The following is a 26,395-nucleotide window of genomic DNA, read 5'->3' on the forward strand; positions in this document are numbered from 1 at the left end:
CCATCCAATACTGAGTGATCCACAGTGTCAAATGCAGAGCTCAAAGAATTCAAAATGAACAATCCTCAGCATTAGCTTTAAGTAAAGGGTCAATTGTTACTTTGATTAGAGAAGATTCAGTACTATGACGTTCACGGAAACCTGATTGAATATTGTCTCAAATATTATACGTATTCAACTCTAAGTAAACAATATGGAACTGAATACATTTTTTTTTTAAAGAAACTGACTAAAGTACAAAACCACAGTGGGGACACAGTGTACGTTTTTTTGTGTGTAAAATCTACAAAAGGCATTTAGGCAAACTTATTAATCCATTATGTAAACATTAGCAAATTGTATCTGATATAGTCATTGCTTTGTCCAATGTCTATGATTTCATTAGAAATGTGTACAGCTTCATTTCCCAGGGACCAACAAACAAGTGGACATTGTAATATGATGACATGCTGGAGGAAACACCGATATTAGCAGAACCATGGAGAACACATTAAGTACTCCCACCCTTTCATGTAGACATTCTGACTAATGAGATAGATGTTACTAGCTGCTGCAATTTTTCCACAAAAACCAAAGACCTCGAGTCAAGCCACACTAGTTTCAATTAATGCCTTGGAGACTGTGCAGTCCAATCAAACTGTGCACCTAACAAACTGTTACCTAAAGTCTTAATAATATTGGCACTTGAGTTACATAAAGTCATATGTTAGTGTCACATTAACTATCTACATGTTAGGATGTTTGACAATATCAGTATCCTATGGCTTTATACTATTGGAACATAGTATATATAAATTGTAGCATGGCAGCCAGAGTAGATGTTGCATGCTCATGCGGTATTCTGAGGAGAATCGTTGGTCCTCAGGATACATCACTGGAAGGGGCAGATGCTGAGAGGTCAGGGAGAGGTGTGTCGCTGTGAGGTGGCCTTAAACTCATCATACTGAAGAAGCTCACCACCTGACCTGGTACTTCTGCCAAGACGCTCTGAGCAAGCATTTCTTGAGGACACTAAAGAGGAGTAGAAAGAGACAGAATGATAAAAATATACAACAAAATTTACAAGGAAATAGCATCCCTACAGATGTTCCTATGGTTACAGGCTTAATAAAAAAAAATTTGGCAGAAGATTGGAAAAAAAGCCTTAGCTTTAAATTAAGTAAATATATCATTTAAAAAAAGAAGCAGTTGGACTGCAAAATTATCCTGCAAAAATGAGTTATGCTAATGAGGTCAGTGACTACACTAGATATAGATCATAAAAGTGTAACATATAAATGGTATTCGTATGTATTCTGATCACCCAAGGTGAAACAGCTTATATCTTGTATCTTGTTTGTTTAATTTGTACAAAAACAAACAAGGGGTGTTAAAGGGTAACTTTGGTTTTTCTCAACCTGGACCCTATTTTAGTTTTTGTGTGAAAGTAACTGATGTGAACAACAATCTTTGAAATTGGTCCAGTATTGAACGAGAATGCTGTGACCCAGCAGCCACAAACCAGGCTGCAATATAATCCTACGGGGCAAATGTGCATTGTCAATTTCGTCACATAAAAGTTCTGTTTTTGACACTGACAGGCTCAGATTACTATTATTATAAGTGTCTGACACCATCATGGAAAGGATCACTAGAGAGATATACCTTTTTTAAAGAGTAAAATCTCTTATTTAACCAGAAACAGCTTAGGGATCGCTATTGTTAAACCCACCAGACTCCATTTGAATAATCAATACTTTTAGTGTGTATAGAGCCAGCATATTTCCACATGTGAATGGGTGAATTAAGGGTTTATTTCAACCAAACCAGAATGGTGATTGTTGGAACACTCGACAGGAAGTGCTTGCAGGCCGGGTTGAAACTGTAAACAAAAAAGGAGGAAGACTGAGGGCTAAAGACTAGGCTAGTGCTAGTCTCGCTTTGCCAGACCTTCCTTTACAGCGTTGCGGAGGAGGGTCTGGCTAGTCCACACAGCATTCCGGGATGGAAGAAAAACATGCTTTGGTTTATTGCCATTTCTTTAAACCAATCACAATCGTCATGGGCGGCGCTAAATTTGCACGGAGCTGCTGCAAAATAGCCTTGGGAAGGAACTTGTTTTGGTGGAACGTGTGTACATTCAAAAGTTGTTTTAGTCGTGCAACAGAAAACTCAGATTGGACAGATAGTCTAGTTAGCGCTCATAAAATTAAAATTAAAAACAAAGAAAGCGGAAGGTACCAGACATCGGCAAAAATACATGCATCCGGCGGAATTTCCTGCGGCACCGGAGCAATCCCAGTAGTGGAACTTTGTGGATATAGACTAGGCTAGAGCTAATTCCTTATCAGCAATTACTACGCAGCAGTCTGTATTAGGCAATATCTAGGTTATCGGTAGGGGAAAAAAACAATTTGTTGAAGTTGTGAATCAATTCAGAATCTTAGAAGATAAGACTGGCAATTCTTCTAATGGATTCTTTCCAACACCCCTAGTGAAAACCACTATTTGCAGTTTTATGGAGCATTATGTGGCGGACTATATCTAGGTTCTGAGCAGTCTCCAGGAAACCACCGAGAAATAGTCCTGCAAGTAATCCCACTGTAAAAGCATTCTTGAGTTAGAATTTTAAGCAGAGTATGTCCACGCCCTGACAGTCACACTTATATATAGACCCACAGTACATGATGACATAATGTCCTACATACTGTGAATAGGAAAGGATATTAACAAAAAAGAAAAAACAGGATGGTGAATTAAGCCAACTGGGTTGCATAACTATGCTTCTACTGAAACGTATTCAGCTTTGGACAGATGCAGGGAAGAAGAGGAATGGAGTTAGTTAGGTGCTGGAGGTCCTCCTACATTTCTAGGAAGGAGTGGGTTCGCTGGGGGGCTTCAGGTCAAATAATTTGAAGAAGGATGCCACTTGGTCAGGCAACTCTGCCAGTACGCTTTGGGCAAGGGCTGCATTGCCTGCCTGAAATAAGATGTTTAGACATTCAAATGTATGCAGTAATTAAGAAATTAATTTTAAAGAAACTTATGTCTAAAAACACTTTGCTTCATGATATAGCTTACATTCTGGAACTGCCTGAATGGCACGAACTGCACGATGTCCCGCAGGGCAGCCTCGCCTGCAGCAGAGCGTAACATTCCATCGTCTCCATCCAGGAACTCCATGGCACTGAAGTCCGCCCCCCCTACTCCAACAATGATGATGGACATGGGCAGACGAGAGGCGTTGACGATGGCACTGCGCGTCTGATCCATGTCTGTGATCACTCCATCAGTGATGATCAGCAGAACAAAGTATTGCTGTGAAACATTGACACAAGAGGGAACAACAAGAGGGGACAACACAAGAAACAGCATGAATTAAGTGGAAGTGGCTTTCACCTTCACTCACTCGTATTGTGTGGAAAAGAAGAACTGATTACTGAGATTATTCTGTCTCTGTTTGGTGGCTACTTTCAAGCCAAAACTACGGGAACAAACATTTGTGCACAACAGCCACAACTATACTACTTTGATTGATTTGAAACTTCCAGCAACTCACAGAGGCCGTCTTCTGCTGTAAGGCTTGTAGGCCAAAATTGGCTACGTGGTTGATGATTGGGGAAAAGTTTGTGGGACCGTAAAGCTTCACCTGGGGCAGGCACTGCTGGTAGGCTTGGACAACACCCTCTATACCTAAAACACACACACACACACACACACAGGTTAACAAAAGTAAGTCTTACGGGACATTGAGAACCATTTTATACATATTTCCATGTAATTCAGCACAATTGCAAATTGACAGCCCTCTGCTACATGATGATCCATTTATAGGACAAACTGCTGAGTATTTCAAATTTCTGGTGAAATGTTGAAACAGAACAGCGAAATGTCCTACATGTCACGTTCTGTCTCATGAAACACTCAGAGCAGTGAATTCACAGCGTCTATTATTACCTGCACAAAACGGATTTGATGGGTTGAAGTTGATGGGAAACTCGTGGGAGACCTGCAAAACACAACAATTTATCTGAGATGACCTTAGTTGCATCGATACATATCAATATCCAAGTATGTTTTGAACTAACTACCACAAACAATAACTAAATAAATAACACAAACAATCACCTGCCACGAAGGAGGAAGCTGGGCTCCAAATCCAAAAGCAGGGAACAACTTGTCACTACAGGAGGTGAAACCAAATAGGTGTTATTGTCAAAGTAAGTTTACACATACAAAGGATTCGACTGGAGCCCTTGTGAGGGACATTTAAGGAAAGAGCTGCAGGCTCTAAATGACATTCCTGCTTCTCATAGTGAAATAGTCAATACATTTTCACATTGATTTCATCATTGAACATTACAGAAGGAATTTGGTTGCGTGTTTTATAATATCCAAAAGAACACAAACATTGAATGTCGGGACGTTAAAGCTATAGTGCGTAGTTTCTGTCTCCACCATGAGGAATTCTAAGTAATGATAACAAAACTGTTGGCGCGTCCACATTACACAAGCCTTCTGTGACCGTGCACCGCCCCCTCCTCCACGCAGTTACCAGTAGCCAAGGAGGACACGGAGGATTAAAAAAATATGATGGGCTCTTCAGAAGAGGTCATTATCTTCACTCGAGTTTCTGCGCAGGAAAGTCACAGGATGCCACAATCTTCTGAACATAGTCATACTGAGATATACAGAGAGAGTTGTGTGGAGCTGATAGTCTTAATTAGCTTTGTAGCAACTCATTTGGCAATGGTTTGAATGTAACAGACGTTCATTAATGTCAAAAAGTTACGCACTAAAGCTTTAAATATTCTAAATTGGTCTGTCTGACTAATCTGCACAGGGTAGAAAAAGAAAATGTTATGCCTAAATGATTTATGGTGTATTTTTAGTCTACTTTGATACCAAAATAATACTTAATGTGTAACAATTTATGCACCTGTCGTAGTCCTGGATGACATTACCCACTGCCCAGATAGCTGCCAGGTATTCATTATAGCCCTGAGGGTTGATGTAATGGAGGGACTGAGGGGAGGTGGGAGCCCCGTTGGAGCCTGTGAAATCAATAGCAATCTGGCCCGGATAAAAAAGGAGAATATTATTAGATAATGCTTTGCCAACATCATTATAAATGTTTCCTGAACACATTAAATCCTCAATATGTACTGTAATAAAAATAAATACATTAACATGTAAATATTAGAGATATTTTTCGTTGTTTCTTCAAAGATTCATTAAAAAAAAGACAGAAGTTCACAAAAATGTGTAGTACTCACAGTGAAGTTAATCTGACAGCCGCCCATTATGTAATCCAGAAAGGTATAGTCCTTCACTATCTGAAAGTAAGTATTGGTGACAGAAAAATATTTATTTGTTCAAAAATAAGCAAGATAAAAACACTATATATATATATATATACATCTGTATACAATATTTTAAATAATTTCGTGGTGTAAAAAAATCCCAGGTCAATTGTTTAAGTCATCTGAACATCTCTAGATATTGTAACTGTCTTCATGTGGAGTATGTATGTACTGAACAAAGAAAACAAATACAGAAATATATGAAACCACAGTACCTTGCATTTTTTTACAACGATAATACCAGAGTTTTTGTATCCTTTCTTCTTCTGTTTCTTCTTACTATTGGTGCATTCAAACTCAGCCTGAGAGGAACACAAACACACCACACAACTGTCAGACACAACTACTTTAGCTTGGAGAGAATCCCTTTTTGTTGTTGTTTATGCATCAGGAAAAATTCCCAAACTGACAAACATGCACACAGAGCGCGAGAGAGAGAGAGAGAGAGAGAGCTCACCGCATATGTTTGTGTTGCCTGCTGTATTTGGGAGAGTGTGGTCTCAAAGGATCCAATAAAGTCGTGAGATCCGCTGCTGTTGTAGTCATAACACTCTACCTGGGAAACGTGACAGTTAGGAGAAACAAGACAAATCCAGTCAATTCTTTTGAGCAAAACAATATGTTTATATTTAACTGATAAACTATCATCAGTGTGTAATACATCAAAGCAGATGGGATGTGAAGCTTCAAATGTGAGGCAACACCCTGATATTAAAAGAAATCTAATAAAAACACACACACACACACACACACAAGCCTCCTATTTGACAGAAGGGTAAAGGTCCCACTACCTCCCCCTATCTGCACACTGCAGCTACTGAGTGCTGTCAATGTTGGGAGAGCAGACAAAAGACAAACAAGTCTAGACAGCGTATGGAGCAACAAGTACGGATTAGACAAGCTGTGTGATGCTACAGTCAATCTACAAGATGAATAGCTAAGAAAGTTCATGAATAACTATAAAAAAGGATCCATCTTAACGGAAAGCATCTACCTTTAGGGAAATTGTCCCGTTGGTTGACTTAAATGTTGATCCATATAATTACTTTTTTTAATCAGGTCATTTAAATAATAAATATGCTGAATGTACCGAGTCGATTGTTCTCTGGGATATGTTTTCATGCTAATCGAATGTGACCAGTTTTAGCGCAAACCACTAATTAGCTTATAACACTAGTTGTCCGGGCACGGGTAAAGTAAAAAGAAATCGCTATTTCGATACCACTAACAACGCCATGCTTGAGCTATGTTACTGGTTACTGGTTGCACGGCGTTCGTCGTTTCGACTGGTCATGACTGTTTTCCCAAGATGGCATCTTTCTGTAAACGTGAACCGTACTGTCTTTATAAACTGTCTTTTCAACAAACTGTACTGTCTGTACACTTACAAAGTTCTCAATGCTTCGGTATACATGTAGGGACCCTCATTATGCTACCGTGGAAGTGTGGTGTTATTTTGAGCCTTGTTAGTGGTATAGAAATAGCGATTTCTTTTTACTTTACCCTCTGCCCCAACGACTAGCTTTATTAGCTAATTAGCGGTTTGCGCTAAAACTGGTCCCAGAAAAATCCCAGAGAACAGTCAACTTTGTAACACGTTATTAACCCATAGGTTCATTTTGCGCCGGATTTGTCCTTTAATGTTCTTGTTCAGTCCATTTTGAATTAATGATAGTGCCTCGCTGTGTCATCAAATTGTCAACATGGACCACTGAATAGTCAATGTTCAACCAGGGACACAAGATGATTGTGGTGACAATGCTTTAACAGGTAAGTTGACCAGTGAGCCAAACTCCTCAAGTTGTTTGAAGTATTCCTTTAAGATAGATTTATAGATGCGTCAAGGACTTAGGCCCGTCCTATCACAGACACTGCATCCTTCACGTGAAGGGCACTCACGGTGGAGACAGTAAACTCACTTGCACTGTTGACTGGAAAGCATCTCTTCCTGACAAGTGTGCTTTTACAGGGTTAGAGGATGGAAACAAAACACAACATACATAAACTAATGCTAAAATACATGTCCTTATTTGTACCAAGATTATCAGACCCTTAGATATGCAAAAGAGGCAACCAATAAAACATAGGCAGGGCTCCCATTGTGGCCTTGATTTGGTCTTTCTGTGATTTTACATGACAAAATGAAAATGCTTCAGTGATCGAAAATGTTTTTTCATTGTTGATGTTCAAGCAAAAAAAAATCAACCTTGATTTCCACTGCAGCTGGGATAAAAAAATAAAAAAACATCTTTCACCTTCATGTATGAAACAAGAATCTGTAAAATACATTTGGTCTATTCTTTAAGCTGATCCTATTGGTGACATTCCCCTTATCAGTTTTTGCCAAATCTCACAGGCTTCTGCACATCACTTTTGCTTGGAAAAGAAAACAACTTCAACTCAAACAAATTCTAATAAAGCTAATAAATAAGAGACTGCCATTAGTAATTAGTAGCCTATAAACTTTTACATTCTAAAAATTTCATAAATTTCATATAAATGTACACGACTAAAGCCAGCATGAAACTCCTCCCAATAGCAACCCTGCATATGAGAACATATTGTCTGTAAGAAGACAGACAGTAGAAAAAGGCTGCTGTGTCATTGGTCACAAAGCCATACATTCAATATGTGTGTGTGTGTGTGTGTGTGTGTGTGTGTGTGTACCTTTATCGATTTCTCCACGTCACCTCCACAGAGTGACTGCAGTGGGATTCGGAATGGTCTCCATACTGGGTTTAGGGTATTTTTGATCACCTGCATAACAGCACGGATTAAAAACACCTTTGACAGTTGTAATGCATGCAACTGTAAAAAAAAAAAATGTGTCGATAAAAATTCTAGTTATGAGAGTTAGGGTTAGTATATCCATACCTCTGTCCTGTGAGCAAGCTGCCATCCAGTTTCTGTCGGCTTGTAAAATTCCAGGAACGGGTCGGACTTGCCAAAGAAATCCTGGAAATATGTAAGAAAATAATATGCAGCTGAATCAAATTAATTACTTACTACTGCTTAGTAATTAGGTAATGTGTTAGCATTTGCGGAATGAAAATTCCAAAGTGGTGAGCGGCAGCCTCGCCATAGATACCTAGGGCAGAGGTTATAATTTATAGTTCAACATCAGATTTCATGTGTTGATAGCAGCACTGCAACACTCGACGGATGAATAATAACCCTTTCAATCATTCATTAACTGTTCTATATCAAATGAGCTGAAGGTTAGCAATGGAATGGCTTTTCTAGATGTGTGTTACAAAAAAAGCAACAGATAACTGAGCCTTTTTTTTCTAAACTTGCTTAATTTGCCTTCACTGTCAACAAACTTGTAGGAGAAAGCCCCAAAAAGCCAAGCTGACCAATCACAGGCCTTACAATCTCCACATGGTGTGGTTGAAGCTGCCGTAGCCCTGAAGTGTAGTTGTTTATGTAGTGAAAATAACAATTTAGAGAATACTTTTCTATTCATAAAAACGTATCTCCAGTAGCAAAGACCACAGCAACACTTCAGATTCTCTCCAGTAGGATCTTCTACAATATTTTAATATTTCTGAATTCCTACAAATGTGCAATAGCAATCATACCTTTTTATCCAGTTTTCTACCTTGAACTTCAAAATCCACCACTCTGTTGTCTGTTCTTTCTTCGGCACATATCTACAAAACATGACACAGCATTGTGTTAAAAATGTCAAATAAGGTGCAAATACACCAAGGGACACATGTACATTTACACTCAAATAGCTTTAATGCTCTACAGTAGTGGTTCCCAACCTGGGGTCCGGGCACCCCCAGGGGGGGCGGCAAAGATCACAGGGGGGGCGCGAGTCTTTATCTGGTTTAAGGTTGAGGTAAAAAATAAATATTTGCACGTTAAACAAATTATGATAATACACTAAAATATATTATGTATACAAAAGTCTGTATGAAAACTATATATTTTGTTGTATCCTCGTCTTTCCTGCCGCCTCGGCATCACTATTTTATGAATGAAACATGGCGGAGAAACGTAACAGTGCTGATAACTGCTCTGTATCAAAAAAGAAAGTAAGGCTCTATCTCGAGAGTTACCTCAACTTCGGTTTTTGGGGGGGCTCAGCTTTTCTCAGACATGAGTAGGGGGGGCCAAGGAAAAAAGGTTGGGAACCTCTGCTCTACAGTAAATGTCAGTGCCAATCTGAATGAAAGTGACTTACAGTAATGGTACCCTTCCCTGCAGGTTTCTTGTCCTTCATGACAAGTGGTCTTGTTAGTTTACTTGAGGACACAACCTGGACAGAAAAACACTTTTCTGAACAACAGAGTTATCTTATTAATCACTGGAAATGCCACAGCCCCAACACCACTTCCAATGATAATTCTACAGAATAGGAAAATGACTTATATGTGTTCTTTTGATATGCTTAACCCGGATGAAGAGAACGAAGCATGCTGAATAAGCATTTGTGATTGAATGACTATTTGTTAAAAAAAAAAAAAAAAAAAAGGGGGCTAACCTGTCCCAAGGTACACTCCAGTTCTCCCAGGAAGTCAGCATCTTTCAGACTGCAGTTGACGGTGTCAATGTCGTATATTTCAAACCTCAGCTTCTGCACCATCTCAAAGTAGTAGTCAACGACAAAAGTCTTGGAAAACTTGGGATTGAGGCAGTTCTCGATTTTCTCTGTCCGGCCAATCTAACACAGATACATGTTTCAGAGTCAAGGACTTTTCTTGTACATAATCAAACCCCCTTTGACTCACAGCAGCTACCGACATTTCCAAAGTGACAAAAAAACAGTTGAGGTATCTCCCTTCAAAAATGTCTCTAAATACTGGAAACACTTCATTTTTTTGAATGAGGAGAATAATTCTGGCCTTGTAGATCAGCCTTTTGACCTACTAACCTCACACCAGTGAGGCCCAGAGCTGTTCATGAAGAGCACACACTGAGGGTCAGACTTTGAGAATGCATCCATGTCGAGCAGATTCTCACAGGTGATGCTCAGCGCCACCTTGGTCACACAGTCAGTGACCTTTGGCGCCGGGGTTCCAACTGCTGCCATCACAGCCTGGAGGACACACACTCACACACACAAACTGACCAACAGAAACACAAATAAACAGTCATACAAAAACGGAAGGGAACATACACACACCTAGTGCCCTATACTACACACACCCATAAAATTTGTCATCCAGGTTATGACTGAGCTATGACTATACTGAGAGCAGCAGCCATCTGCATTTTGTGAGAGTGAGACACTTGTTCCATCCTCTTGTTTATTTAGCAGACGTTATATTGTTTAGCCTTACAACATTACTTTTCGAGTTTTTACCTATCTTATGTGTAGCCTACAGTTTCCAAGGTTTGGCAGTTGACACGCCCAGATGGAGCCAAAATGTTGTTATACATGTGTTTATTAATATAAATGTATAGCGTGTAGAACACATAAGAGATCGTATGATTCGTTTTGTAAATTCGCAAACACATAATGTAGGCCTACTTACCGCCCCTTTAGTTTAAATAAAAATGTGACGTTAGGATTTTTATAACGCCAGTGCGCAGTGGTGACTACCGGGAGTTGCGATCCAGTAAATGAGTCATGTGATCGTACCAACCCAACTAGCGTTAGCGGATGCCTGAATACATGTCGAAATCAAAGTAAAACATTCGCCCTTGTTTTATGTGGTATGTCCCATAGATGTAGCTATCTAGCTACATATGCTCTGTCCATTAAAAATAGAATTGTCAACGCTAGTTACTTAACTTAAGGAGCGTTACGTTACAGCGGCCGTCCCGAAAGACACTTCACAAGCGTTTATTGCTGTTAAAATAGATAAAGTGTAACTGGTAACTTGTGTGTAACGTGAACGAGTTTACAATGCCTATTTTGTTTCAGCAAACGTTAACGTTAACGGCCAGATACGTAACGTAGCATGACGTAAAGTATCGTTACAATTTCAGTCCTTTAAGTAACATAGTAACGTTAGATAGTAAAACCTTTAACGTTACATCTATATTTATTTTGGGAACGAAAACGACACATTGTAAAAATTAGTCTTTATTTTATGTCTTACCTTGTTAGCTAACTTAGCTAGCTGTGTGTGCTGTGGTTTGGTGTTTGTAGTGTTAACAGAAGAGCTGGCAAGCTAAGTGGGCGGTGCCTTGTGTACTGTTTCCAGTAAAGAGACATCCGCTGCAGACAAGAGCAAGAGAGCACTTATTTTGTAGGTTTTAACCATAGGAAAGCTTGTCAAAAAAGTATAAATTACATCATTCGGTGTATAAAATGGTCATAAACACAGCTTCAGAGAAGTGGAAATTTGATTTAATATTAAAAATGTGCAGAGACTGTGTAGTTTCACTTTGAGAAAGTCATGCGGTGAACCCAAAGGCCTAATTTTCCCAGTCATACCTTAATTTTACTGTCTATGAGTCATACAGAATTACCTGGATATGACAATCAGTCAAAGCTGTGATCATGTCAGACAAAAAGGGCGCTCCACAGACCATAAGATGCCCCACATAAAAATGAGCACCAAGAGGAGAACTGTTTTTTTTAATTATTATTATTTTTATTATCAGAATCTGAAAAGATTTATTGCCAGGTAAGTAGTACTTACTTGGAATTTGCTTTGGTTTGGTGCATACATATACACATATTTAAACATTAATATGAAATAAACAAACAATAAATACAGAAACAAATAACATTGATTATCTTTCTTGATTTCTTCCTGCCAGCCATCAACTTGTACCCCCAACCATCTTGGTATAACAATCCAAAGACTACAGATACAAATTAATTCAATAGTAGTAGACTATGTCGTTTTAAATAACATTTGAATAGTGTGTAATATATTCTGTTAGAAAGCTATTTGACCTAAATAAAGCTTACTGGACTGTGATGTTATGTCTACTAGCTGCAACAATCATATTGATAATAGTGTTCCATTATTAAGAGAGCTCACAGTGGAATGTTTTTCCTAAGGCAGTTAACCAAACTGAACGTCTCCAGCTCTGTTCGGTCTAGGTTTTACAGAGCCACTGTGGAAAGCCTTCTGTCAACATCCATTACTGTATGATTTGCCTCAGCATCGGCCCAGGCGAAGAACAAACTGCAGCACATTGTGCGCACAGCAGAGAGGCTGACTGGACAGAGGCAGCTGTCCATCAGTGACCTGTATGAGGCCAGAGTGAGGAAGAGGGCAGCTAAAATTGCTGCTGATCAGTCCCATCCAGCAGGTGACATTTTTAGGCTGCTTCCCTCAGGAAGAAGGTACAGTGCAATGAGGACAAGGACCTCACGCCACCTCAATAGCTTTTTTCCAAGAGCCATTTCCCTCCTGAATAGCTGATCCACTTTTTGGTTTTGGTATAGTCTGCTCATTTTTTACTTTTTCATTTGGCACACTCAGTTTTGTAGGCGTTGTTGAACTTATTCAACAATAAAGTGTTAGACTCAGACGTCTTGGCGGACCTCATCATTTGCACCATTAAAGTTGGAAATGTCTTCAAATTCCCTCCAGTGGCATTTTTTGTTATTACATTGCCACAACAAGTTCAGTGTCTTTGTGGTGAACATACATTAGTTGACAGCACTGATGGTATAGTGAAAAAAAGATATATTTACACTTTTTAGAACTGCTTACACATGTTTCCTAAAATGTAACATCTGCCAAAAACCCACAGTATCAGGGAAAAGCTCAAACTTGGTACTAAATTAAACATCACGTTAAAAATTAAATAATCTTATAGATATATTAAATTTTGGTCAAATGTACAGAAGCAACCAGGACTTGTGAACAAGTTCTGAAAAAACAGTGTCATATCAGGGTGATGGTGCTGACACAACATGTAAGAAATGTTTTAAAAAAAGATATGCACATCCCCATGCCAAATAGGATGGGTGCTGGATCAAAGACATATCATTTAAATAAATAGATCCTCAAACCAAATAGCTCCCGTTAGAAGGATTTTTAATGCTGTGAAACATTTCGGGCACCAGGCTCTTCCTCAGACTTCTCGCTGACACAACCGGTCCAACGCCCGACCACGACCCTTTCCCAGCTCAGTGCCTGGACAGACAGAAAACACCACAGATTAGGACACAGAATTCATCTCTAAGAAATATGGATTACAGCGTAGAGAGATTGTGCAAAGAAACAAGAAAGTAATACAGCGGAAAAGAAAGAGAAATAATGACATTTATTCAACAAAGCCATACCACGTATCAAGTGTTCCATTTGTAGAGTTACATGCATTATGCAAACTACTATATCTCACCCACATTCATTTCTTGGCATTTATCCACACCATTTCATACACTCAATGCAGAAAGAGGGTGCGGGAGATGCAGACAAGTACTAAGTGTGAGGTATTTGAGTTGATTTAACCAACCTTTCTAGGACGTGTCAGAAACACTGAATGTATTAGGGGGTTTCAGCTTGTAAGATCTGAAGAAGGAGGCCACTTGATCAGGCAGCTCCGCCAGGACACTCTGGGCAAGGGCCACGCTGTTTCCCTGCAATGGCAATGTTACAAGAATTATAGCTACTGTAGTCTTAGCCATGTGGGACCATGCTTGCTAACATTAAAGTGTGCATATGTCTGTGCTATTGACAGCTCATTCTGATCAATGAAATCAAAGGAAGCCTAAGAGAGAAGGCAGGTGGGCTGGGCAGTGTTACATTAATGTGAAGAGCAATTAGCAGGGAGGGGCAGTGGGAGCCACTGCCAAAAACAATAATAACATCAACCTGAATAGTGAAATGTGTGATTGTACATGTATTGCATCATATTGGTATGGGCTGCTGCTTACTTGGAAATCTCTGAAGGGCACAAACTGGACGATGTCTCTTGAAGCAACATCGCCCCTGGCTGAACACAGCAATTTGTCATCACTATCAAGGGCCTCCATTTCGCTGAAGTCTGCCCCGCCCACACCCACTATAATGATAGACATGGGAAGACGTGAGGCCTCCACAATAGCAGTGCGTGTCTGATCCAGGTCTGTGATCACTCCATCTGTGATGATGAGCAGCACAAAGTATTGCTACAGATGGAGAGAGAAAATAAATTAGACAACGTCTAATTACTGAGAGAGAGATCAGGAGAGATCAAAATATGCTAGATCAAAAAAGCATGCTTCAGTGCTAATACAGGGAACAAACTGTCTGATACCATGTGAATAAGGCAAGTTAACGGGTATTACCTATCCATTTTCAAGATTGTTAGTTTTTCTATCAGCTAAGCTTGCTCTCAAAATGGAATCTATTGAACAAATATTTGATTGGAAAAGAGTCCTGAGATTTTACATTGACCACAGTATTTAAACAAGTTTTCTTTAGAGAAAAAAAGAATTTGGCTACTTACTGAGGCCATATTCTGCCGGAGAGCTTGTCTGGCGAAGTAGGCTACATGGTTGATAATCGGAGAGAAGTTGGTGGGGCCCCAGAGCTTCAACTGGGGTAGACAGTGCCGGTAGGCCTGCACCACACCCTCTATGCCTGTCTCGCACGCACGCACGCACGCACGCACGCACGCACGCACGCACGCACGCACGCACGCACGCACGCACGCACGCACGCACGCACGCACGCACGCACGCACACACACACACACACACACACACACACACACACACACACACACACACACACACACACACACACACACACACACACACACACACACACACACACACACACACACACACACACACACACACACACACACACACACACACACACACACACACACACACACACACACACACACACACACACACACACAAATGAGAATAAGGCAACTCCAATGCCACATAACTGAACAACTTTTAACAACCAAACACAATCTTCTGACATAAGGTTTGACTTACCGGCGCAGAATGGATTTGCTGGATTGAAATTGATAGGAAATTCATGGGAAACCTGTAAGCATGATTCATAAATATATATATATATATATATATAAGCTTTAAAATACAGTCCATGACCATTTTACACCAACTTTTGAATGCAATGTCCTTGAATATTAATTTTATAAGAAACCTGTAGTCTTACCTACTGTATAAAAATGATTTCACATCTGACACAGCTAAAATCACAAAGAGACCAATAATTGTGAGCTGTTATGAAAGTACAATGCACTGCCAGCCAGGTAAGTCTGCGTGACGATAGTATGAGTGTTACCTAAATGAGTCATTTAAAGGTACAATATGTAATATTTCTGCATTAAAATGTTTAAAAAGGACCATACCTATGGTATATATTTTCAACACTGGGCTAACCCACAAATAAGTTCACCAGTAACGTTAGCTGTATAGATAAACAACAACTCTAATACTAATTTAGCCAGGTAGCACACCGCGGTCGGTCTGCCTCACTACCCCGGCGCAGAGAGACTTCAGTCGGGATGAGACATAAAATATATTGTGATAGTGTGGTTTTAGCTGCTGCTAAAACCACAATGTTAGCTTGCTTGTTCACTAGTTAGCTAACTGGTCAGCTACCAATACAAATCAAATCAAGAAAAACATAATTATGTTGGAGAAACTGCAGCTATTTTATTAGAATGACATGAATAAACTTGAATGGGTAAACTCGTCCGTGAACAGATGCATTCTAATCGGTGACGGTGTTTAACAATAAAAACTACAACTCCCATAATTCCACGCAACTTCCCAATGTCATCAAAAGTCTGTGTTTACCATCCATTGTTTTGATTGAGACCCCTAGCGGCAGAAACATATAGTATGTTTAAATGTCTAATGTCTAGTCTCTCTAATGACGGTTAGGATTTTAAAGTTTTTTAGGATGTTTTTATACCTGCCCAGAGGGAGGGACCTGGGCTCCAAAACCAAAGACAGGAAACATCTTGTTACTACATAGAAAGACAGAAAAAATACATGTATAGGAATAACATTAATTAATAACACACATTACACAGGGCCCATCAGTCAGTAGAGTGTGATCACTGTAAGCAAGCAAACTTTATCATACAGATGTTTTCAAATCAGAAGTTAGAAAATGGCAAGTTACATGGAATCTGACTGGCTTAACTCTTGCTTGGCTTTGCTTCAACATATTTTGTAAGCTCTGCAAAAGTCACGGAGAGAATTAAAGAGCTAGGATAACGTAGGACAAAGCAGTTTAGTTTACCTGTCATAGTCCTGGATGATATTACCCACTGCCCAGATGGCTGTCAGGTATTCATTATAGCCTTCAGGGTTGATGTAATGGAGGGACTGGGGAGAGCTGGGATGCCCGTTAGAGCCCGTGAAGTCGATGGCGATCTGGACAGGGTCCGAGAGAGGATAAGGATCAAGATATGAGGAGTTGCTTGCTCAGTTACCAAATGACAATAAGAGATATTTAGCACAGTATATACCGGTACTATGATTCTGCAAGGGTCATAGAGGCACAACACCTGGATATCATTTGGGCTCATTAAAAGAAAAATCTAATCAAATAAAACAATTCATTTTACTTATAAGACAGTACAGTCAGTTAGTATGTGTGGTGTGCCGATTAAAACAATGTGAACATAATTAAAAGTATTAAAGTAATAACATCTTGGGTCTGACATTTCCAAACTCACAGTGAAGTTGATTTGACAACCCCCCATTATATAATCCAGGAAGGTGTACTCCTTCACCACCTGAAAGGGTAAACATTGTGTTAACTGTTTGCAGCAGTGCACAATGTGCTGTGATGCAATCAAAATCAGTAAGAGTGGTAACCTATTTACGAGTCAACAAGAGATGTTTCTGGTTGTCTTAAAAATGCATGTTCTAATAATGAAAGAGAAGATGCGATTGCTCAGCGAGAGAAAATATACTAAAAATGAAGGTAGAGTTAGATTTTAAATGTCCTAATTTATAAATGATTACCTGACAGTTCTTGATGCAAATGACCCCAGAGTTTTTATAGTTTCTCTTCTTTAACTTTTTGGGGGAAATGCACTCAAATTCAGCCTGCAAGTGAGAACATGAATCATATTTATGCCAGTTAAAATAACAGGCCTTTTATTGGTAGTGCTGTAATCACACACACACACACACACACACACACACACACACACACACACACACACACACACACACACACACACACACACACACACACACACACACACACACACACACACACACACACACACACACACACACACACACACACACACACACACACACACACACACACACACACACACACACACACACACACACACACACACACACACACACACACACACACACACACACACACACACACACACACACACACACAACCCACCGGGGAAATGTGTGTTCCCATTTGCATCTCCGCAAGTGTGGCTTTAAAGCTCCCAATAAGGTCATGGGAGCCGTTGACATGGTGATCAAAACAATCAACCTGCAGACAAATGGAAAGATTTTCTGTAGTGGTTGACAAAATAAATAACCATTGTCCTCTTAGTCATATGTCTCCATTTTAATAAAAAAACTGTGCACATTTTTTTGCCGACATGTAAACATTTTTGAAATTGGATGTAGATAGTGTGTCTTTTTTTGGACTACTAAGGAAAATAGACCTATACTACAATGGCAAGATGTAATATAAACATAATTAAAACATACAGTATTCACTATTTGTGGTCAGCAAGGAAGCTTCATCATATTTTCAGTGCACTCTACAGGTGTTAATCTTCAATGATGTTACGATTTGATTCGATTACGATTATCATTATAATTATTATTATTATAAAATCAACAAGTAACATCAGTAGGCAATAATCCATTATGGTTTGTCACTGCATCGATGCTGAATCACCCAGGTCCGCATCACGATGCAGTGATTCATTTTAACACCCCTAGTGCACAAGTGGTCCAATACCAGTCACACCTCACATGCACAAATAACAAATCACATTTCACCCTTAGTTATCAATGCAAATACAGTAAATTCAATGGAAGTAACTCAAGTGACTAAAAAGAACATAGCAAAAATGCACACCTTCAGGTGGGGATGTCAAGAATTGTGCATAAATACACACATCACTTTTCCAGCTGGGTCGCAGCATGTTTTTAAGTTTGGAAGCATTGTAAGATGAAAAGAAAATGCAATTACAAGATAAATCATTAGTATGTTAGAGTAACATGGTCAATCAAGCTGATCCAAAAAATTAAAGGGACTAAATAAAATCTACTGTTAAGGGAACAGGTATGGACTACATTTTACAGGGCTAACACACTTAGACAAATAATTACAATGGTAAACAAAATTACCTTTATAGGTCTCTCCACATCTCCTCCACAGAGAGATCGCAATGAGATGCGGAAGGGTCTCCATATTGGGTTGAGGTTGTCCTTTACCACCTGTATAAATGGGTAACGATGAGCCAAAAGTCAAATAATAATTCTGTGCAAGCAGAGGAATGAGCTGTTGGTAAATATGTGTACCTCTGTTCTGTGAGCCAGCTGCCATCCAGTTTCTGTATGCTTGTAGAATTCCAGGAAAGGGTCGGACCACCACAAAAACTTCAAGATATTTCAAGTAAATCAAAAGGCAGATGAAATAATAAAGAACCCAAATGTCAGACTTAACTCATTAAAGTTATAGTGAGTAGTTTCTGTCGCCCCCATGAGGAACTCTAAGTAACAACAACAAAACTTCCGGCAAGTCCACATGAGACGAGCCTTCCTTGACCGTCCTGCCCTCCACTTTAAAGTGATCTTCATTACCTTTTTGTCCAGCCTGCGGGCTGACACCTCAAAGTTTACCACTCTGTTATCGGTTATTTCTTCAGCACAGATCTATTTGAAAAAAAAGAAGAGAAATCAAAACTCTTGGACAGTGACATAACTCTTTTTTAATTTGTTGGTCTTTTCACACCCAGAAATTGTGTAAGTTTACATTAGCTGAGCAGTGATGTTGTATTGTATTGTTTTTCTTTTCTATTGTACTAAAAAGTAAGAAGCAATGAATCAAAGGTCACTATAACCAACAAAACGATGCTGATATATAATTGTCTAATCCCAGAATGATTGTGCTATTTTTTATAACTATCTGGTGAAGTGATTTCCTTTAACAAACACAACTAGGATCCTTGAGTCATGGCTGTCTGAGCACCTTGCAGCCATTCTGTCCAGATTGTCTATGGCCACAAAGAGAGTGCCTCAATCGCAGCTGACAGCTTAGAACAAATGAGAAAAAATCCACTCACTGTGATGGTCCCATGACCTGCAGGCCTCTTGTCCTCCAGCAATAAAGATCGAGTTATCTGCCTGCTAGAAACAATCTGACCACAAAATACTGGCAGTGTCAAAGAACAATGAAAAAGTGGCGAAAAGCCCAATGTTTTCTCTTATAACTGTACAAAGTGAAGCTCACCTGGCCCAGGGTACATTCAAGCTCCCCCAGAAAATCATCATCACTCAGGTCATAGGTGGTATTGTCAATATCATACACGCAAAACTTCAGCCTCTGCACCACCTCGAAATAGTAGTCTATCACAAACTTCTTGGCAAACTTTGGATTCAGGCAGTTCAGGATCATCTCTGTGCGTCCAAACTTCACAAAGAAGGAACATACAGTATGTATAATCTAAGATGTCAGATCAGAAGCCAAATACATCCATTGAAATATATAACAGGCACATCATCAGCTACCCTGCCAACAATGCATACAGGTATGTCCGTTAGATTTTTAGGTTTATATAGATTGCTTATTCAAAATAAGGCCTTACTCATATACATAGCCACCCACCCATGACCTAATACAGACCTCATGCCAGTGGGAGCCTGAAGTGTTGATGTACAAGGCACACAGAGGGTCAGACTTAGACAAGATGTCCATGTCCATGAGGTTCTCACAGGAGATGGTCAGCTCCACCTTGGTGGCTAAATGGGTGGCCCCTGGCACTGGGGCCCCACCTGAGGCCATGGCAGCTGGTAATACTAAGATGATCAAACAGATTCACCACAGATAATCAACAAATATCGTCAGAAGTCAGAGTGACTAAGTAGGCTACATTACTCGACCTCATTTTGAGGTATTTGTACATTACTTAAATATTTCCATTGTCTGCTAGTTTATACTTCTAATCCACTACATTTCAGAAGGAAATATTGTACTTTTTCTACTTCATTGACAGGAGCTACTCATCTTTTAATAACTGCTTTAACTAACTGTTACTTAAAATGGTGTTACTTCTGTAGGATACTTTTACTCTTTCAGCTTGTGACCTGTGACGGAGTATTTTTACTAGTGGTTAACGTTACTTTAAAATAATGGTAATTAGCTAATCTGAGTACTTATTTTACCACTGGATATTGTACCGACAGTTTACAATAAAAAACGGAAATAAGGACAGCAATAATTACGGATTATTATTTGTACTGTTATATGAGCTAACCCCCGTTTTAGCTAGCTGATGACATGCAGACAGTGCCTTAAGTGGGTGTGTTGATACTTAGAGCACCAAAACTAATACCAATTTATACAGTCTCCTCCCAAGTTACACAGCATTTTCTTATATCAGTTGAAAGCTTACTCAGACTTATTTACCTGTTGAGTTTTTGAAAAATAAACAATTTTGCCTGCCTCTGGTTATACATGAATGCGTAACGTTAAACGGTTATCTGACAAGAACAGCTGAGCAACCTGGGGGTGGAGCCGAGTCTCAGCTAGCTAGCTAAGCTAACAGTTAGTGACGTTAGCAACCTCACGTCTTCTGGTCGCATTAGTCGTCCATTCCAACTCGCGACTAATTTCTGTGTGTCTGGTATACTTGTGCTAAAATGTATGAAACTTTGTAGTGTCACTGCGTATCAATAAACATGGTAAAATTACGACGGAACTCTCACAAGTTTTGGTTGTTTCTTGTCGACTACGTTACATCAAAGGGAAAGACTCCGGGTGCATTTACGGGTTGCATGCTGCATGTAAAGCTAAAACCGCCGTATTGTCTGGTTAACACATACTGTCTATGGGTTAACAGGGATACATAAAGCTAATTAATTCATCACATACAGAAACAGTAGTGAACTTGGATGTATTAAGAGAACGGTGGGAACGTGAAATGTTGCACGCTGCGGTTGTGCTAAACCGTGTGAAAAACATAGGTGAAAAATATAGAGGCGAGAGTTCCTCCCTTTCCGGTGGACCTCGGACGCATCCTACTGGATATTACTTCGAAACGTTTTCTGTTTGTCATCTTGAATGTTTCCTGTTTGTATTTGCGGACCAGCCTCTTTTTCGATGTCGTCTAAAGTTCCCGATCATTGTGCGTTTGGGCTTTGACACAAATGGCTGGAATAATTCTCAGGAGATGTGTGAGCAGGACTTTACTGTCAGCATCTGGTGCAAAAGGCATGAGAATAAGAGGGACAAGCCGGTACCACTGGACAACTTTAAGAAGGACTGTCACTGTAATTATAACTATACCTTTTTATTAGTACTCATCGGACAGTGCTGTTATCCTGCATGGAACTGTTAGAATCATTCACTTTTACCTACTTACAGATGCGCAAATGTATGAATTTATGTTTTGGAAGAAAATGGTGCCATTGTAAAAGCGATTGCTTATATGCTTATGTAGGTAAAAGGGCAGTAGGGATTTAGTACTGTCAGAGAGCTGCTTTAGCCCTTTGTATCAGGATCTGTCATCGCTGTCCATGCGTAAGGTTTAGCATAACTGGTAAGGAAGATTGTGTATGAGTTAACACATTTAACATACTTAAGTTTAACTGATAATAGTCTAATTCAAACTCTACACTGGGTGCAGTGACCCGCCCGATGCCTTCTAACGTTACTGCTTTTCAGGTAGTGTCAGGTTACCTTGGGTCAACTGATACTGGTCATTGTAAATAATAGCCATGAGTCAGAAATCACTTTTAAGTCCCATTTTGTGCGTGTCTTTTTTGTCTCTATATCTGAAGTAGTTCCTGCATAGGTTTCCCTATGTGTCTTTATCTCACTTCCTTTCTTGTGTACAGACTGGAGGAGCTGCATTCCTCCTCGGGTTCCCCACACTATCCTGTCTGGGTTATGAAGCTTATCACAAAGTGCAGAGTTCGGCTGTGGTCCACGCTTTAGAAAAAGGTACTAGGCAAACTGTGTGATGTCTTTCAAATACAGATTTAGGCAAACAAACATGTTTGCTTTTCAGGAATTAGGTGTAGAATACCACAATCCTAATCAACATGTCATTTAAGGTCCCATGACATGGTGCTCTTTGGATGCTTTTATATAGACCTTAGTGGTCCCCTAATACTGTATCTGAAGTCTCTTTTATTTAGACCTTAGTGGTCCCCTAATACTGTATCTGAAGTCTCTTTCCCGGAATTCAGCGTTGGTGCAGAATTACAGCCACTAGAGCCAGTCCCACAATGAGCTTTCCTTAGGATGTGTCATTTCTGTGTCTCAAGCTATTTAGGAGGAGAGAGGGGGGGTGGGGGGGGGCAAGGTGGAGGGTGGGGGTGTGACCTTGACCAACTGCCACTTTGCTAGTTTGAAAGCCATGATGTCTCTCTCTCTCATGGGTGGGCCAAATTCTCTGGGCGGGCAAAGCAGAGAAAGGGGAGGTAACCTTGCTCCTTATGACCTCATAAGGAGAAGATTCCAGATCGGCCCATCTGAGCTTTCATTTTCTCAAAGGCAGAGCAGGATACCCAGGGCTCGGTTTACACCTATCACCATTTCTAGCCACTGGGGGACCATAGGCAGACTGGGGGAACGCATATTAATGTTAAAAGAAACCTCATAAAGTGAAAGTTTCATGCCATGGGACCTTTAATAAATGTACTTGAGTTTTTTTCAATGAGAACTTTAAGTTAAGGTTTAGTCTAGTGAGACCATCTTTGGCTGAATTTGCTGCTGTGTTTTGTGTCTGTGCAGAGGAGGTTTTGGAGCAGGCTGACTACCTGTACAGCTGTGCAGAGACAGAGAAGCTTTACCAGCTGCTGCTGCAGTACAAGGACAGGCAAGGAGAGCGTTTAATCCCCATAACCAGCTCTTCTCTGTTCTCTCTTTTCATATCGTCTCTATTTTCTTCTGTTCTCACTAGAAGTTGTTGGAATGAACCATGTTTTGGTGCATTGTATTATTTATCGGATATGTTTTTACCCATGCTTACTGTTTTTTTGTATTATTTATTATTCAAAGTTGGGTGCATTACCCTCTGCCTCAGTGTCTTTTTGTAATACAATAAATCACCAGAGAGCACCCGAAGTTTAACATTGTATACACATTGTGGGTCTAAGTTGTGATTTTGTTTCCGTCCATCCAGTGATGATGCAGAGTTCCTGTGGAGGCTGGCCCGGGCGTCTCGTGACCTGTCCGAAATGCCCAACATGGAGGACGGACGGAAAAAGCAGCTGGTATTCGAGGGCTTTGAATACGCAAAGAAGGCCCTGGAGAAGGATGAGAAGTGTTTCGCAGCACACAAAGTAAGACGACTGGTTTCACTCAGAAGGCACTACTGATTCACCTCCATCAGGGCTTTAATCATCACAGTCCAACTAACTTAACTCTTTGCACACATTTGCACCTGCAGCGTTGTTGCCGAGTTCATCAAAACATGACGTGACGCGGGACAGTTTCTTTTTAAAAGAGCTTTAAAAGGTCTGATTGGACCAAGCTGTCGTCACTCTTTCTCTCCTAACAGTGGTACGCAGTATGTCTCAGTGATGTCGGGGAATACGAGGGGGTCAAGGTGAAAATAGGAAATTCGTACATCATCAGGGAACATTTAGAGGTGAGAGGACATTATGGTCAGTGTTATATTATCATTGTGTGACAGTTAACTACAGTATATTCTGAAGTGAAGCATGTTTCTTTGTCCTAGAAAGCCATCGAGCTCAATCCCAAAGACGCCACTTCGTTACATATTTTGGGTTACTGGTGAGTAAACCATGGGTGTAAGATTATTATTTTTCTTTTTTTTATAATACAGCTGCTACATCAAGTCAAACATGGATACAAGCTTGGATTAGCCAAGTCTGTTACACTTGTAAACTCAGTCTTCCAAGACGGCAGAGGCTAAAGGAAAAGGAATTTGGCAGTAAGTTGTTGCGTTTTAGGCCCAAAGAATGCAAACAGAATGGGGTGTAAACCAGATGAAAAGAAACTGTGTGTGCATGAGACTTAAATGTGCCCTGTCACACTTATTTCATTACTTTGTGGTTATGTCTGAAGTTCTACCATGGACTCTGTAACATTTTTTTGCAGTCGCAATCTCAGACCTTTTGTCCAAGACGTAGCTATTGTGCCAAATAATTCTACGTTCTATCATTAGAGCTTTAATTCACTAAGGCTTTATGTCTTCTCCCTCTTAGGTGCTTTGCCTTTGCTGAGCTGCCTTGGTATCAACGCAAGGTTGCGGCTGTCATTTTTTCATCACCACCTACATCCACATATGAGGAGGTGAGGACTGCTCTGTCTCGATCTCTTTCCTTTGTTTTTTGTTACTAACTGCACAATAGCGGACTGTTCCAACCGCTTCAGGCTGTAATGACCAGTTCATTGTTACTTTTTGGTTTGGGCTTGGAGAGATAAACATTTTAACAAAGTTGGATGAAGTCATGTTTTTTTCTGCCCCTTTTCAGGCTTTGGTATTCTTTTTGAAAGCCGAAGAAGGTAAAAACGCAGCATACTCATAAAGTCACTGAGACATTTACTGAAATATTGCTGATCTCTTGTTGGCCGCGGCTCAGATTCTTAGATCAAAACAGCACTGTGCTTGTACGTGATTTCTTTAAACGGTTAAAAATGCATTCAACTAACATACATTTCTTTTTTTTTTTTCTCTCAGTTGATCCAAACTTCTATAGTAAAAACCTGCTAATGCTCGGGAAAACCTACATGGGCATGAAAGACAAACAGAAAGCACTGCTCTATCTAACCAAAGCAAAAGAGTACCCTGCTCACACACTGGAAGACAAAGAGGTACATAAACTAAGACTACTAGCTTTGGATTACTTGTGTTTTCATATCTACTTGACCCAGATGTATTATAGTTTAATTTCAGGATTCTTGATGCATGAATCATAACATGCTGATGTGAACATCCTCAGTTGGTTTACATTCGATTTGTTCCTTTGCAGGTCCATAAAGAGGCTGTTGACCTCTTGAAGAAACTAGGATGAAGCCGTTATTACCACTGAGTGGAACAGGATGCCTTTGGGGACTTTTGGACTCTTAAAAATAGCAAAAGAATGCTCCGTTTTAAAATGGGATTCTGTTATTATTAATACAATAGAACCACAGTATTTGTAATCATTCAGCTTTTAGTTAAATTAAACCAACACCATGCAACGTTTGATATTGCAGACATATCGTAGATATCGTAGACAGGATGTACATGGTCTATGTATTATTTCATGCCTGAATTCCTCTTCCACTGAAAGCTAGCTTAGGGGGGAGCACATGCTGGGCTAAATGTTTTAAAATGTGAATTTTGTCCCATTTTTTTTTTTAATTCAGATTGGTGTTCTGATGGAGGAAACATGTGGGACGGTGAAGCATACAACAGATATTATACTTTGGGAAAAAAAAAAAGGATTTTAAACTTAGCAGTTTGACTCAAGAAATGTAACCAATTTCATTACCAAAATGTAACTGGTTTGGCAAATCAAATGTCGATTTTATTTAAGTTGGCTATACACATGCATATTTTTTTCAGATCAAAAATAATAAAATAAATGTTGGCCACAAATGCACCTTCAGCTTAACTATGAATGCTGTTTTCCTCACCAGCATAAGGTGAACTGAGCCAGTTTCATGAGACGTTAATCATGTCATACTGACCGAGCTAAAAGTAAACTCAACCAGCTGTAAACATGGTCAGATATACATTTATTAAATGTTTTTCCACAGGCAAGATCCAATCAAAACAAAGGATAAACCAAGAACACATTTGGTTTTTGTTTTTTAAATTTAAGAACAGAAAACAATTGCCAACAGTTTTGTTGTGAAAGCTGAGCAGAAGGCCTCTCATTCCCCCCGATTATGACACAACAAAAAAAGAAAAGAAAGAAAGCATGGTCGTGGAGGGCGGTTTATTCACTTTTTTTATTTGTATCTCATAAA

At 39.7% G+C, this 26,395-nt stretch overlaps 3 protein-coding genes across 8 annotated transcripts; 1 reads left to right on the forward strand and 2 right to left on the reverse strand.

Moving 5' to 3' along the window:
- Positions 1-71: 71 nt before the first annotated feature.
- Positions 72-11,481, reverse strand: LOC114549105 (copine-3-like). Of its 3 annotated transcripts, XM_028569273.1 has the most exons (17): positions 11,399-11,481; positions 10,225-10,417; positions 9,835-10,014; positions 9,535-9,609; positions 8,924-8,995; positions 8,217-8,297; positions 8,010-8,099; positions 5,800-5,898; positions 5,558-5,644; positions 5,256-5,315; positions 4,919-5,052; positions 4,108-4,162; positions 3,937-3,988; positions 3,539-3,672; positions 3,061-3,297; positions 2,845-2,959; positions 924-1,011 (listed from the first exon to the last, which is right to left on the reverse strand). In XM_028569273.1, exons 2-16 carry the CDS (start codon positions 10,381-10,383, stop codon positions 2,849-2,851), a joined length of 1,626 nt encoding a protein of 541 aa, XP_028425074.1. In that variant the 5' UTR covers positions 10,384-10,417; positions 11,399-11,481; the 3' UTR covers positions 924-1,011; positions 2,845-2,848. The 3 variants fall into 3 exon arrangements, with proteins under 3 accessions (XP_028425073.1, XP_028425074.1, XP_028425075.1); XM_028569272.1 differs by lacking the exon at positions 2,845-2,959 and having other exon boundaries at positions 72-1,011; XM_028569274.1 differs by lacking the exon at positions 924-1,011 and having other exon boundaries at positions 2,637-2,959.
- A 1,448-nt stretch (positions 11,482-12,929) lies between these two features.
- Positions 12,930-21,407, reverse strand: LOC114548937 (copine-3). Of its 4 annotated transcripts, none has more exons than XM_028568967.1 (17): positions 21,172-21,407; positions 20,090-20,262; positions 19,697-19,876; positions 19,530-19,604; positions 19,048-19,119; positions 18,766-18,843; positions 18,592-18,681; positions 17,621-17,719; positions 17,215-17,298; positions 16,923-16,982; positions 16,484-16,617; positions 16,151-16,205; positions 15,202-15,253; positions 14,697-14,830; positions 14,143-14,376; positions 13,722-13,845; positions 12,930-13,399 (listed from the first exon to the last, which is right to left on the reverse strand). In XM_028568967.1, exons 2-16 carry the CDS (start codon positions 20,246-20,248, stop codon positions 13,726-13,728), a joined length of 1,626 nt encoding a protein of 541 aa, XP_028424768.1. In that variant the 5' UTR covers positions 20,249-20,262; positions 21,172-21,407; the 3' UTR covers positions 12,930-13,399; positions 13,722-13,725. The 4 variants fall into 4 exon arrangements, with proteins under 4 accessions (XP_028424768.1, XP_028424769.1, XP_028424770.1 ...); XM_028568968.1 differs by lacking the exon at positions 21,172-21,407 and adding an exon at positions 21,034-21,165; XM_028568969.1 differs by lacking the exon at positions 21,172-21,407 and adding an exon at positions 21,029-21,165.
- Positions 21,228-26,025, forward strand: rmdn1 (regulator of microtubule dynamics 1). The gene is made up of 10 exons (XM_028568970.1): positions 21,228-21,735; positions 22,303-22,408; positions 23,204-23,288; positions 23,595-23,754; positions 23,973-24,062; positions 24,153-24,208; positions 24,643-24,730; positions 24,913-24,943; positions 25,119-25,252; positions 25,411-26,025. Exons 1-10 carry the CDS (start codon positions 21,613-21,615, stop codon positions 25,450-25,452), a joined length of 915 nt encoding a protein of 304 aa, XP_028424771.1. The 5' UTR covers positions 21,228-21,612; the 3' UTR covers positions 25,453-26,025.
- Positions 26,026-26,395: the final 370 nt, after the last annotated feature.

The sequence above is a fragment of the Perca flavescens genome, chromosome 22 (genome assembly GCF_004354835.1).
Source record: "Perca flavescens isolate YP-PL-M2 chromosome 22, PFLA_1.0, whole genome shotgun sequence".
NCBI classification, from domain to species: Eukaryota; Metazoa; Chordata; class Actinopteri; order Perciformes; family Percidae; genus Perca; species Perca flavescens.

Coding starts and splice junctions, on each gene's coding strand:
- LOC114549105 (XM_028569272.1), bottom strand. CDS start 10,383: ATGGCAGCAGTTGGAACCCCGGCGCCAAAGGTCACTGACTGTGTGACC. Junction 10,015..10,224: donor CTGGGCCTCACTGGTGTGAG/GTTAGTAGGTCA, acceptor TATCTGTGTTAG/ATTGGCCGGACAGAGAAAAT. Junction 5,899..8,009: donor ACGTGGAGAAATCGATAAAG/GTACACACACAC, acceptor CACGTTTCCCAG/GTAGAGTGTTATGACTACAA.
- LOC114548937 (XM_028568967.1), bottom strand. CDS start 20,248: ATGGCCTCAGGTGGGGCCCCAGTGCCAGGGGCCACCCATTTAGCCACC. Junction 18,682..18,765: donor AGCTGGCTCACAGAACAGAG/GTACACATATTT, acceptor CCATTTATACAG/GTGGTAAAGGACAACCTCAA. Junction 15,254..16,150: donor AGGTCCCTCCCTCTGGGCAG/GTATAAAAACAT, acceptor TCATGCTTACAG/GTTTCCCATGAATTTCCTAT.
- rmdn1 (XM_028568970.1), top strand. CDS start 21,613: ATGGCTGGAATAATTCTCAGGAGATGTGTGAGCAGGACTTTACTGTCA. Junction 23,289..23,594: donor CTGCTGCAGTACAAGGACAG/GCAAGGAGAGCG, acceptor CCGTCCATCCAG/TGATGATGCAGAGTTCCTGT. Junction 24,209..24,642: donor TTACATATTTTGGGTTACTG/GTGAGTAAACCA, acceptor TCTCCCTCTTAG/GTGCTTTGCCTTTGCTGAGC.